Source organism: Rhagoletis pomonella, unplaced genomic scaffold, assembly GCF_013731165.1.
Source record: "Rhagoletis pomonella isolate Grant_MI unplaced genomic scaffold, Rhpom_1.0 Rhpom_scaffold_00005, whole genome shotgun sequence".
In the NCBI taxonomy this organism is placed as follows: Eukaryota; Metazoa; Arthropoda; class Insecta; order Diptera; family Tephritidae; genus Rhagoletis; species Rhagoletis pomonella.
In genome coordinates this window covers 68,689,409-68,703,896 of record NW_023458559.1, presented here as the reverse complement: position 1 = coordinate 68,703,896, position 14,488 = coordinate 68,689,409, and the positions used below count along the sequence as shown (strand labels likewise).

The following is a 14,488-nucleotide window of genomic DNA, read 5'->3' as shown; positions in this document are numbered from 1 at the left end:
CCAACGAGTATTGTTCCGAGGTACTGGGTGCTTTGTTTCACTGGGAGGGTCCCTTAGACTTAGACAAGTTAAGAACATTGTATTTCCTGGTAAAGAGTACCAGATATTTCTTTTCTGCATTGATACTAAGCCCCATTTCCCAAATATCTGTTTGCGAAACTTTCATAATTTCTGATCAAGCGTCCTTTGTAATCGCCGGACTGACCCCAGCAGACATTCTCGCCCAAGAGAAGAGGAGAATATATAATTGTCTCTCTCAGACAACACCAACGCTGGTCTAACGCGAAATAAAATAGCTACAGAAGCAAAGAGCTGTGTGTGTGGAAATCTGGCGGAGACGTGGGATGACTTAGAAGAAAGGCAGATGGGCACACAAGCCCATCCCCAAATTTCAAAAATGGCTGGATAGATCTTATGGAGACTCTAGTTTTAACTTAACCCAGTTTTTCTTGGCCAATGGTTTTTATCGCGAGTATCTCAATAGATTAAGGCATAACGAATCCACGTACAGTTCGAGGTGCAAATGAAGAAGAGAAAATGAGGAACGCATAATGTACCTTGAATTGCGTTCCATAGGAACAGCGTACGTAGGTGCAGCTGTGAGGCTTATATTGCCGTTATAGTAGTACTCATGAAAGTTTCCTTCGTCATGGACGTCATCCCCAAAAAAAGGGTCGCGAGTCGTATGAAAAATTTTAGCGGTTCGTTCAGCGTTTCGTAACGTTTTTGCATCTTCGGATAGGTTCGTCAAAACGGTTTTTTTTTTGTCATTGAAACGGGGATTAGATGCGGGGCGACGGTTCGGAGAAAAAGAGATACATATGTTTATTTGTGTTACATATTTTTATTCTGAAAAAATCCAAAAAGATATATAAAAACATACATAATTTATGTTATACGCTTTTACACACCCCAGTGCTAGAAATTTACACAAATTTCGGCACAGAAAATATTTTTTTTCCGAGTTTTCTTTATTGAAAAAAGATCCTTCTATGTGTACAGTAGCGTTGAAAATGAATGTAATCATCAACTTTTCCCAAACCATTTCTCCATACTAAAAATTTTTGGAACGAGGCCTCTTACTATATAAAGCATACATTAATCCGTTGCTTTTTCCTTTTTAGTAGTGGGCCATTCCAGCGAAGACGACACCTCAGGTAAAAACAGTAAAACAGGTAGAATAATTCTTTAGAAATAGATTTTTATCGATTTAGTTTTCACTATTTTCTCTATGTTATTGTTAAAAATGCATATATAATATACTGTAATATTTTTGCATACAACTTTCAAGGCATTCTACTAAAGGTACCAAAGGTGACAATGCAAAAAATAATTATCCAAATAGAAAGAACAATTCACGAACTTTAAAATGGTGGCAAATTATTGGAAGAATATGTTTTTGGTGAGAAGTTATAAGCTTTCAAAAAAATGCATTTTGGATGTCCCACCCGTCACAGCAAAATATGTATTTTTTTTTTAACGTAGCATACAAATACTTAAGCTTCCCATTGTTCAAATGAGGCTCTTATTAAAAATATAATAAATATTCACATCAAGCTAGTAGCGTTTACTCACGAACTATTTGTCTTTAAGAGTGACTCGTCTCAACCGTCACAAAATGATGTCGCACCCGTTACATGCTAAAATTGGTTTTATTTTTAATTTTAGAATATAATAGTGCCATTAAAGCATGAAATGACTACATTCAAGAAAGCCGCTATGAACGAAATATTTATCATTTGTACAAAATTGAAAAATTTCTGTGTAAATAATATAAGTAAATTTTATACTTTATCACTTTCGTATTAAACTGACAACTGACTTCAAGTGTTAACAGTTTGATACTTGTCAAATGAAAATAGTTAAAGAGAATTTACTAAAAGTTTGAGCAAAAATGAGTTAAAATGTCCCACCCGTCACTTTTTAACAATAATTATCACTTTACTTTTATTTTATTGTTGTTGCGTTTATGTGAATACTTTTATTTGTTTTCATACATATGTACATAAGTATATGTTCCTGCATAAATTCGGTTTCCTATTCAAGATTGAATTGAACTTGGAAGTTTTGTTTATTATAACCAACAACTCCCCCCCGAAAAATAATCCTTGATACGGCCGTCAACATGATCGATAATTTTTCGAACTTGCGAATGTATTACGGCACCTTGAATTTGATCGGGATTTCCCTGATGTTGTTGCTCTACTAGTGATTTGTGTTGATGAGCGTGGTTAATGACTTGTGGGACGTGGTGGTGCACATGATTGATAGTATGTTCGAACTTATTGGGAATCGCTGGCTGTTTTTGTTTCGAATCGACGGCCTCTTGCGGTTGTTTGGAAACACCTTGTTGTTGCTGCTTTTGTTTCACAGCCTCATTGATGACTTGTGGTATGTGTTGATGAACATGATCGACAATTTTTCGAACTTTCGAAGGAATTACTACACCTTGAACCTGATGAGGTACGCCCTGCTGCTGCTTTGGTACTTCTCGTTTTTGATGTTGAACATGACTGATCACTTGTGGAACGTGTTGTTGCACGTGATTGACTACCTGTTGTACTTTATCGGGTATGACTGGATGCGTTTGGCCTGCAGCAACACCACTTTGTTGCTCCTGTACTTGTTGCTTGTGTTGCTGCGCATGACTGATCACTTGTGGAATGTGTTGTTGCACGTGATTGACAACATGCTGCACCTTAAATGGTATCGCCGGCTGCTCCTGGTGCGAACCGACATTTTCCTGTAGTTGTTTGGAAACGCCTTGTTGTAGCTGCTTTTGTTTCTGAACCTGTTTGATGACTTGCGGTATGTGTTGATGGACATGATCGACAATTTTTCGAACGTTCGAGGGTATTACAACACCTTGAATCTGATGGGGAATACCCTGATGTTGCCGATGAGCTTGTTGTTTGTGTTGCTGCGCTTGACTGACCACAGGTGGAATGTGTTGATGCGCGTGATTGACAATTTGTTCGACCTTATTGGGAACTTGCGGTTGACTTTGTTTCAAATCGATGGCCTGCTGTGATTGTTTGTCAGCGCCTTGGTTTTGTTGCTGCTTTTTTGCCTCGTTAACCACTTGTGGAATGTGTTGATGGACATTATCTACAATTTTTTGAACTTTCGAGGGAATTACTACACCGTGAACCTCATGTGGTACACCCTGCTGCGGCTTTTGTTCTTTTTGCTCATCTTTTGCGACAGATCTCTTTTGATGTTGGACATGATTGATCACTTGTGGAATGTGTTGATGCACGTGATTGACGACTTGTTGCACTTTATCGTGTATGACTGGTTGCGATTGTCCTACAGCGGCACCACTTTGCTGGTGATGAGCAACATTTTGGTGCTGTTGTGCTTGATTGATCACTTGTGGAATGTGTTGATGCACATTATCGACAATATGTTGCACTTTAGCTGGAATCGCCGGCTGCCCTTTTTGCTGTGATTGCTGTTGTTGTTGAAGTTTATCAACAATCTGCTGTAACTGTTGAGCTTGTTGGCTTAAATACTGAATCAATTGTGGAATGTGTTGATTTATATGCTGAACAATTTGCTGCACTTGTGGTGGCACTTCCGAAGGCTTACTGTCGGAATTTGCAACACCCTGCATTCCCTGTACATTGCCAGCTTGTGGAACTTGTTGTTGTGCATGTAAAAGTTGTGGCATATGTGGGTCAATAGCCGATTTTTGAGCAACCTCACTTTGTTTTTGCTGCTGTATATGATGATTGATCACTTGTGGAATGTGTGAATGAACATGTTCTACAATATTTTGTACATGCGCAGGCGGCACCACTATTGGTTGCGAAGGTACTTTATCACCATCAACTGCTGATTCAACTTGCTTTTGTTGAGACAAATGATGATTCAGAACCTGTGGAATGTGTTGATGGGCACTATCGACGATGTGCTGTATACGGTTGGGCACCTCAAAGCCCTTATGCGGTATGGGCACATGCTGCACAACACTGGTGATGGTGATTTTTGGCACGTTTGGCACGTGTTGGTGTGACAAGTGTTGTGTGTGGATAGGATGTGGAACATGTTGAGCATGTTGATGGCCATGCTGCTGACCTTGATGAGCATGTTGCTGGCCATGGTGTAGATGTGGTGGCTGCGCTTGATGAACATGTGGCGGCCCATGCGAATTATGTTCATGAACTTGTAGTGGACTTGAAACCACCTGCTGTCCGTGCTGATGATGCGAAACATGTTGCTGATCCTGTAACATAAGTTGTTCAATATGTTGCTGAACCTCTTGTGCATATTGATCGCCTTGTTGCCAGTGGTGGTGCACTTGATCGGAGTGCGCGAACGCCGAATACGTGCAAGCACTAGCAGTGAGTACTGGAATTGAAGAAATTATAAAAAATTTATGGAAAAATTAAAAAACAAATAGTTCCAAAGAATTACAAGAAATATTTTTAAATCAAAATTTTTTATTTCCACAGGATTTAGAAAACAAATTTTAGTAAAAAGTTACATTCCCATTTTTGGACAAAATTTGTAATGCGGAAAATTTTAAAAGACAAGTTTCTAAAATACACTTTGATTTTTCACTACAAACCAAGCACAAAGAAGCCCCTCATATTGTTTCGTTAAAAAAAAGTTCTATAAATTAAATCGTTCAAATGCTTTGCAACGAACATCCAAAGACGTTCTGCACTTCAGATAATCCATGTCGCGTGCTTTTTATACCTCAATACAACACTCGTTTGTACATTTATTCCTTTTTCATCCGCACTTGTGCACCTACACCTGCGACCGTTATACATATTTTCTTTGTCTGAAATATCGGAAAGTTTTTTTATTTTTATTTTTACTAATTACATTACCATAACATTTTTTGAAGTCTAAATGTAAGTTGTTCTGATGCTCTTTACCGCATTTCATGACCTTTTATTCATTTTGCATTGAACACAGTATAGGTATGGCACACATTTGAGAACTGCATAATTTTCTTGTTATCTGGTCGTTGCGGAGATAAGGTTGTTGTTATGTTTATTTATTTTTGAAATGATTTCCATATATATATGCAAATTTATCGACTTTGGGTACTTGCTGCTGTTAGCAACACGGAAATATTGCTAAACCCTTTCGATCAGACTTTTGGAGGATGGAAGTGCAAAAACAATGTTTGCATATCTGAAGTTGAAATAAAGCCAATGAAATGAGAAAATCCAAAAAAAAAACATTGTATCTCTCATTTATAACGATCGTAATTGATGCTTTGAACTGGGCCATACCTACATAATAGAGGGCTGTATGAATTCATTCAAAATGGCGTATGAATTATTCATATACAAAACGAATGAATGATTTTGGCTTCAATTTTATTTTTTTTTTTTTGAATTTGAGTGAATACCTGTTCTGATATATGTGTCGACATTATAAAATTCAGACGAAGTGAAAATAAATTGAATTGAAATAAAGGAAGTTTGAATGAATTCATGCAGCCCTCTAATACATACATATGAACATTAGACTGCATCACCTAAAAAAATTGCGATTTTACCGCCGGGATTACAAAATTTATTATCTTTTAAGACGTCCACCAAAATGATTCGGAAAAATATTAAGATTTAAGCGAGCTGGGCCGATTTGAAAATACCTCCGAAAATGGAGTTTTTTATGAATAAAAATAGTTTCTTAAAGAACTTTTTGAAAACAGCCCCCTCGGATGACAAAACAGATTAGGCTTAAAAAATCTGCATGAAAATATTTAAAAAGCTTTTCAACAGAATAATGAGATTTTTGATGCTATTTGTTTACTTTTTTCAAAGATTGATTTACGAAAAACTTAAATAACTGGGCCAAAACTATTCTGATATATATGACTTGTGGTTTTCGGTAGAAACGTATTTTCCCACTATTTTTATTTATGTGCAAAAAAAGTCATTCGTGTCCCAATTTTTTTTTTCAAATACCAACACATCTTAATTCAACTTTGAATGATGTTCGTTCATTCTACTTTTCTCTTTCACCCTTTGAATGAGCTTATTAGCAAAGAAATAAAAGGGATGAGAAAATACCTTTCCAATGATATCTCACAAGTCTAAATCGGGAACGTTTAGGTTCAGTTATTCAAGTTTTTCTTACCAATCTTTGAAAAAAGGTAAAAAACAGCATCAAAAATCTCATTATTACGTTTCCGTTCAATTTTTTTATTATTTTTTATTTTAAATATTTTTATGAAATTTTTTTAAGCTTAAACTGTTTGGTCATTTGAGGTGATTTTTTCAAAAAACATCTTTAAGAAACTATTTTTATTCATAAAAAACTCCATTTTTGGAGGTACTTTCAAATCGGTCCAGCTCACGTGAATCTTAATATTTTATTTAGATTTTATAATTCCAATGGAAAAACAGTACAGTTTTTTTTGGTATGGGGAATGATGCAGTCTAATGTACATATATGTTCCAATAGAGTTTTATACTGGGACATATTTAATCCATTCTTATTTTTCACATATGTTTGTATTAAAAAATTTCTGTAGCCATTAAAATTTGTATTTTATGTGCAAATTTCATAACGGTATTTTGCAGATGATGCAATAAACTTTTTAATTACATCTAACCCTTTCAGGTCCAAAGGAAACATGTTTCCCAATAAGTTCTCCACTAATGAAGATATTGTATGAATTTTAAAGATTTGGTTTTTTATTTGTTTATAGTTTTATCGTAAAACTTTTTAAAAAATATTTTAAAAAAACACCTAAAAATTAAAAAAAAATATTTCCCCAATTAAAAACAAAAAAAAAAATCCGGGATTTTGGGAAAAATACTTTTTAGGAAAAAATTATTTTTATCAAAATGATTACCATACCTAAGTTTCTAGCGAAAAATTATTCACATTATAATTAGATAGAAAGAATTAAAAAAAAAAAACAATTAAAAAATGATTATTTAAAAAAAATATTTTTTTTTGTAAAAAGATGAATATTTTTTGAGAAGAAATATACATTAAAACATAACTTAGTTTGAATACGTATCTACATACAGACATAGTATGTATTTAACAATCTTTCCTCTTAGCCCTTCGTCAGGCGCAAACGCAAGGGCATGGCGAAGTAAAAAAATGTGCTAACTGTGCCACACAGATCAGTTGCGCCCGACGCAGGGTTAAAAAAGAAAATAAAGGTTTCAATGAATTGAGAAACAAATAATTAAAAAATATATATGAATATGGAAAGAAAGTATTTTACCAAGTTTATATCTAATCAAACAATAGAAAAAACTAAAAACTATATTTTGTTGGTAAAAAAAATTGTTTTGAAAAAAATGAAAATTTTTTGTTAAAACAAAGATTTTAATGATAAAAAATTAAAATCTTATTTTTTCATTAAAGAAGTTAGTTGAGTTAATTTAAGTTGGATTTCAATTGTAATATTAATTTAATAAGATTTTGATTAATAAAAATTTATCACAAATTGTTGCTTGTGTGAGCAAATGACAAAATAAATCTCTTTTTGGTTGTTGGTGTTTCCGATTTATTGTGAAACGATTTTCCGTCATCCCTTGTCAAATTTTGTTTGGAGACAAACCGGTATATTTTTTTAAGGTGAAATCATTTTTAATGAATGTTGTAAAAAATAATTTATGGAGAATAAATGTTTACCAAAATTAAAAAAAAAAACTTCCTGAATTTGCAACAAATGATTTTTTGGCGAAATATGTATTTTTGTAGAGAAACAATAAAAATGCCTAATTTTGGTTTAGATATTTAAGTATAGAATCAAAAAAAATGTCAGGACCAAAATTAATTATTTTTAGATACAAACAGAGTGAAAACTTTTCAGGAAAAAGAAATAATTTTATTTTACATTGAAATCTATTTTTGCGTTCACATTCCATTTTCTTTATTTAGCCCGTGATGAATCAAAGCTTACAATTAAAATCATATTTTTTAAGATTAAGTTTATGGTCCTGTTAAGAGATCAACATGCTCTTGGGACAATAGTGTCCCTGTAATTCCTGTAATTTCTTGTAGCTGGAAAATATGACCATTGATACAGCCTAGAGGCACAAAAACCTCTTCTACTACTGATATATTCAGGACAAAACAGTACATGTAAGAGCCCTTGTTGCCGCCGGCTATACAAGAAAATAGAAAATTCCTTTCCTGATTTTTTTTTTGAGCCCACAAATATTTTAAAAGCCTCCTTAATGGGATACACTTCATCCTGAAAAACACGACAAATTTTGGAAGTTACAGAGGTTAGTCGAAAAATTAAAGTGCGCAATTGGTAAAGAAAAAGTTGTGGACTAGTCTAAGAAACGAATAGATGAAATTAAATTTCTGCACTAGTGCAGCTGAACAGCCAGAGGTGTGGTGTTTTGCGCTCAAACCAGATCGCAATATAATTATAATTAAAATCTCACTTTGACCCAGTGCATATCTTCTTGTTGTTCGTGTAGTCGCCAATTAGCCCTGCCTAGGTTATTTAGTTAGTCGTTCAACTGTTTTCGTGAAGCTCAACTAACGGTTGGTCTAGAAAACGTGCTATTTCGATGGGGAAGGACCAAAGAGAGCGAGGTGTTAATTGACTTGATTTAAGAAGGAGGTAGGGTTTAAATACACAGTCAGTTATTGTGTCATAGTAACGCGGGTCTGCCGATGCAGCTCAAGCATCAGGTGTTCGTTGAACTTTGTTGGTGAACGTCGTTAGTTGTCTAATTCTACAGCATCGGGTTCAATGGCTTTCGCCCTTCAGTTCATAAAGAGAGAAGGTTTTGCTTCCAACAATTGTGGTCTTCTGCTATTCCCGTCGGTATCAGCCGACCAGGAACTACTTGCTCAGACTCGCCTCTGGCGACATCGGAGATCATCCCTTAGCTCTCCGGAGTGCTGTGTTGGAACACTTTTGTAGCTTAGACCACTTCATTCACTCGTCCACTGCTCCCAGGTCTAGCTGCCGAATAATTGTTTAGAACCGGCTGGCCAGTTACTTTTTTTGTAGCTAACAAAGTTTATTTGTCTTTTCACCGGGTGCTGCGGCCAAGATATTTGAGGACTTTGTTGCGACTCTGTACCTTATTGGCAATTGTGGTTGTGTATGAGAAAAAGAGCAGGCTACCGAAGTTATTCCTTATGATTTTCGTATCGTTCACAGTCGAAATTGATGGGCTTTCGACATGAAATCCCCGCTGCTGCTGCCTAACCTATTTCGTTTAGGTAATGAAGATGGCTACCGTCGATTTCATGTGGTATAGGCGTAGACTCCTTGCGGGTGAAGAACCAAGTGAGGTCAATTCCAATTAAAGATCTTCTCAAGGGGTGAACTGGAGGAGAATTCTGTCCTGATCTCGTATTCTGATTCAGCAATCGTTGATATACACTCGTATACTTTTTCTTGTTTAGCAAAATGATGTATGCAGATTGATGACCACCCATGTAGAATTTCGAGCTACAGTTTAAGAGTATAAAGAACTTACCGCCACGCGTTAAACCTTTGTGTATTTAAAAACTAAGTAGTATGTATATATGTAGATTTTAAATAAGCGAATGCAGTCATCCAACACGAGCTATATCGAACTGCAATTGTTTTTAATTATCACCAATTTATAGCAATTCAATTGACCACAACTCATAAATTAAAGTGATGAAAACAAATTGAGTAAAGTGGTTAGTGGAATTAAAATACAAACATAAAAAGCGAAGAATAAAAATAAAAAAGATTAAAAATAAGTGCAGCTTATTAAATTTATTTTTAATTTATGCAAATGTTATTCACTGCTTTCTTTGTCTTTTACGAATTTGTGAATGCTGTGTGTGTTTGAGTGCAGCAATTTTAAATGAACAAATAGTATAATTTTAGGCGCCGGAAGAGAAATTCTTAGTATGTATACAAAAAGAGGAAGGTAGTTATGGTAACGCCGAAATCACTTAAGTCTTTTTTTTCCTCGTTTAGGTTTCTTTATTCTGTTTACGGCTTGTATGGAAAACTAATAGCTGGCGACTTTAACTAAAATGTGATCAATAATTTAGTTTTTGTGCACCTGAATTGATGAATAAAATTTCATCATGATGACGATTGTTGGCTAGCTCCAATTCTAGCTAGCTGCGTTGTGCGAGCGTATAACTCCAGGTCTTGGAGGCTGGTCAGGTTGAGGTTTATATTGAAAGTCCCAGAAGCGGTATCACATCTCTTCCAAAAATTTCAGATTAATCAGTCTCTTTTTGTTGTTTCTTTGAACCTTGGAGTGACTGATTGATCTGCATATTCGAAACAAAATTCCTTGTGAATGCCTGTCACAGGCTCAAAATACATACAAACGTCAAGTGTAGGTTAGGTTAAAGCAGCTGCCTTCATCCAACGTAGCAGAGAGGGACACTTAGACCCAGTGGATCCGTTTTGATACCAATTGAGAGCTCGAATTCGTATCCGTACGTTTACTTGGAAGTGGAACCAGTTGGTTAGGTTCAGAAAGCGCGAGAATTCGTGAATGCCTGCTTCACTTAGATCGGAAAGACCTACGAAAAGGTGGTGATTGGTCGAGATCCTCCTACGCTGGATCGTAAAGACAATATTGAGCGGAGTTTTACCAATGTGCTTCCGGGGCTTAGTTACTATCAAAACCATCCTAATTAAACGTTTGTACCTCATTTTCTACAACAGATCTAGCAAAGAGCCAACTAGAAATTCTACCGGGTAGTATTCTCTTACCTCTGCAGAGCTCTGCTGTGCATTGCGGCCGTAAATGATCTGCTGGTGAATAGAGAATATCTGATGACTTCGCAGTTTTCTTCTTTGCCGCTGTAACCGCGTTTCTCTTCAGTGCCAACTGACGCCAATTGGAAATGCCAAGTGAAGCCAAGTCCTTCTCCCTCTTGCTCTGCTACCACCAGCTGGATAGCTGGAGCGTCGATGTCCATTCGAAAGATATGACCAAGCGACGTCGGAAAGAGGGGCAAATATCTATTTTATTAGGCAAGCGGCAATCAAGAACAAATCGGTCATAACGTGGTCTAGGCTAGTAGGGGAATGAATGTTATCTCTTTCAGTTGTGTCTAATTATTTCGTAGTCAGACTTAAATGAGTATGAGAAAGTAGTGACTTTGCAAGAAACTACGCGCGGATAAGTTGGCTAGTACAGGCATTGTTAAAATTGAAAGTCGGGATGCCTTTGATTAATTCGGACTGCTCCCGGACCTGGGCCGTTTGTCAGCTCAGCGAACTTAAAACTGGGCATCACTCCGTTTGTGTGACAACAGCAAGACGCTTGTCACAAATTGGAGAAAAGCGTCCGCCAAACACATTTAAACGCATAAGAAAATATTTGTTAGAATCGAGAATTTGTAATGCAAGTATTATTGTTACTTTTCCAACAGAGTGTTCGTCCAAATGCTTTTCATTCACATGTACAAAGAAATAAAAAGAAAGTGTGCTTTTACGTTGATAATTATGACGATATGTTTCACGTCAGAAGACAAAATTACCACAATGCACCCATATCAAACAAGTTATACATACTTATATATATACACACGAAAGTGTTCAAATAAATACAAAGTCAAGCTAAGAATCACGCAACATTTTTAATTATTGCATATTTTTAAACAATGCGTAAAAGAAATGACCATTGAAAATTGGGCACTTTTGTATGTATGTATATAAAAAATAAAGAAGCGACGGAAACAAGATCAAAAACAAAGAGTACAAGAAAACTTTCCTAACTAATTTGCATAGAGACAACAGCATCCAAATAAGGGCAGCACAGAAATATAAAAGCAGTAAACTGCTTGAAGATCCTCATTAGCGCTCACACTGCGTACAACGAATTGAAAAGGAGGCCATAGTCAATGACACAATCGCAAAAAAACATATACTTCTATATAACACGTAGAAAGCAATCGAAAATAATGAAATACTTCACCGCCTTTCTCTGCCTAAGTATTTTTAAGATTTTATTTCTTAAATTACACATATATTTTTTATTTGCAATGAAATTGAATTTACAGCGCTCTTCCATGTTACCGTTACCAAAATGACCAGCTGGGCTCTTATCAGCAACCAACATAAGGATCAGGAAGACAGCCAAAAGCAACGTTATCAGAAGTATTACCATAATGACTTTTTGTATGACGACGAGCAGCGTAGTGAGCAGCGAAAAAGTGGCAGCCACACTAGCGGACGTTGCATCAATTGTCAGCGAAATGAGGAGTGAGAGCAGATAGAGGCGGCGCAATTGTTGGATTTAATATCACGTGGGTTTGAAGAAACTATTGGTTACATTTGTGGCAGAGTAAATGTTTTGAATGGCTGCTAAGGGCTAATGTGCCAAATTAGTGCTCTGCAGGTTAAAGGAAAGATAGAAGAAATCTTGGCTATAAAAAATTATTTAAAAAATATATATATGTAGATATCTAGTATTTTCCAAGATCTTCTCGCCTGTGTATTGCTTTTGTGAAAGCAAACAAATACCACAAATTACTATTTAAACCAATCATTATCTGTTAGTAAATAAGTTTGGCTTAAATTATTTTTTAGGTTTCCAAATTAGTCGCTTTTTGTTTTATCTTAATTTTATACAATAAAAGCCAAAACATTTTCTTATCATCTTGTATGAAGTTTTCGTTTGGTAGGAGAAGCTATGTGGGTGTGGCGGCTACTATAAAGAGGCAGGGTATTAAGGCGCAAAACTGAAGGCCCGTTGTGATAACATGACAGGAAAAGTTTCACTCCCCCTCAATGAACCGTTTATAGTATCGGATGAACCTCCTCTAGTTACCTTAGATTTAAGTCCGTCACTGCAGTTACGTTTTCCGCCACCTTCTAGTTGACAACTGCGGCAAGTTTTGTTATATGGGAGCCCCATTCTCTCTGCATGTTTGCCCATCGGCCAGTGACCAAAAATGAGTGCCACAATTCTAAATACTTCTGTCCTTAACCTGTGTCTTAACTATTTGCAAGTCTGTATATCCAACCACCTTTCCTTGACAAAAAAAAAAAAATTCACACTGATTTCTCCGAGAGGTAGTCCCAGTGCAAAAGCTTCGAATTCCTCCAAGTAGGCTACTGTCTTCGCCAATTCGTCGGCCATCTCATTACCTTCAATGCTGATATGGCCGGGAACCCAGACAATAGAGACGCTAATTGACGCAGACACTGAGCATTATTCTGCTTTGCACCTCTCGACAAGCTGGAATTTAGTTACCGGTGATGCTAATGCTGACAGAGCCGCCTAGAACCTTAGAAGCTTCAAAGATGGCCAAACCTACCGCTTGGCAGATGCTTGCTACTGAAAAAGCCCTTCAACGCTAATACCCTGACCTTGATCTTATTAAAAGTGCATTCTATGCCCAGAAAGGCAGCTACAGTACATTGCTGGAAGTGGAGTGATTTTTTTAGGAGACACACAACTTCGTGAAGAACGATGTCCATGGATGTTCAATTAATAAACGTATGTTGTGCATTTGAGCATGTCACTTTCCCCAATAGTGATCTTATATATGTAGATATCTTGGAGACAGGAAAGTAACATCACTATCTGTCCGATTGTGTCACTCTGCTTCAATGAGAGTAACAACCAGTGCCGCAAACTGATCCTCCACTGAGCCTCCAAAAAGGTCGGTAGAAGTAAAAATCTGTGACTCAACTTGAAATAATCAACTCTCTTATGGCAGAAAAAGACCACAACGAAAGCTTGAAGCTCCTTTCACAAAACGTACCGGGAGGCTTGCAACACAAATACCGATCACCATGCACTCTCGTTTAGAAGCCCACTTCCCAGCGAAGAGTATCTTGGGTTTGGTTAAGATGGACACAGGTCGAGCTTGCCGACCTCCTGCAATTTAAAAACTTAACCAGCGTACACCTCCATGTAGGTGCTAGGGATGTTACTAATTTCCCTTTTTACGATCCCAGGATCCCGGCATTAACATCCCCAGTAGGCACCCACCAAGTTCGACGTACTGATCCTCATCTGACCATCTATAATTCTGGATTTCAACCTCAATAAGAGCTCGAGGAAGTCCCACTAACCGTACTGAAAATTACCTAAACGCACGGAGTTTGAACTTGACCTTTTGCCATATAGCAAAAAATTTGAAGAAAATAGCCGGCACAGATGACAACAGGAGACAAGATACCTAGGCATCAGTAAAAGCGAGTTAACCCACCTTGGCAAAATGAGTGATATAAGGGAAGCAGTACAACTCACAGTCGCCCTCATCACGTGGAGATGCTAGCTGGTTATAGGCGTACGCAAAGCTCGTTGCTTGGTTTCATAGTAGATTCATGGAACGATAACAGCCTAAATCTAGTTAATCATGAACTAGTCTGAACGTTGTTGATCTTTTTTGTTGTTAAGTACATCTAACTAGAAAAAGAACCAAACTCGTTCTAACATATTTATTAATAAAAAGACTCTCAGAGTCAAATATGCGGTTATTAAATTCAGTAAATTCTTATTAATTAAATTAAATTAAAGTTCAATTAAAATGTTTTACATAATTTTATTTGTAAATTTTTGTTTGTAAA

General features: G+C 36.4%; 1 protein-coding gene across 1 annotated transcript; it reads right to left on the bottom strand.

Moving 5' to 3' along the window:
* Positions 1-1,951: 1,951 nt before the first annotated feature.
* LOC118739957 (putative mediator of RNA polymerase II transcription subunit 12) lies at positions 1,952-4,661 on the bottom strand. The gene is made up of 2 exons (XM_036471458.1): positions 4,574-4,661; positions 1,952-4,353 (listed from the first exon to the last, which is right to left on the bottom strand). The coding sequence occupies exons 1-2, from the start codon at positions 4,593-4,595 to the stop codon at positions 2,075-2,077; spliced, it is 2,301 nt and encodes a 766-aa protein (XP_036327351.1). The 5' UTR covers positions 4,596-4,661; the 3' UTR covers positions 1,952-2,074.
* Between the last annotated feature and the right edge of the window lie 9,827 nt (positions 4,662-14,488).

Coding starts and splice junctions, on each gene's coding strand:
- LOC118739957 (XM_036471458.1), bottom strand. CDS start 4,595: ATGAGGGGCTTCTTTGTGCTTG. Junction 4,354..4,573: donor GAGGGGCTTCTTTGTGCTTG/GTTTGTAGTGAA, acceptor CTTCAATTCCAG/TACTCACTGCTAGTGCTTGC.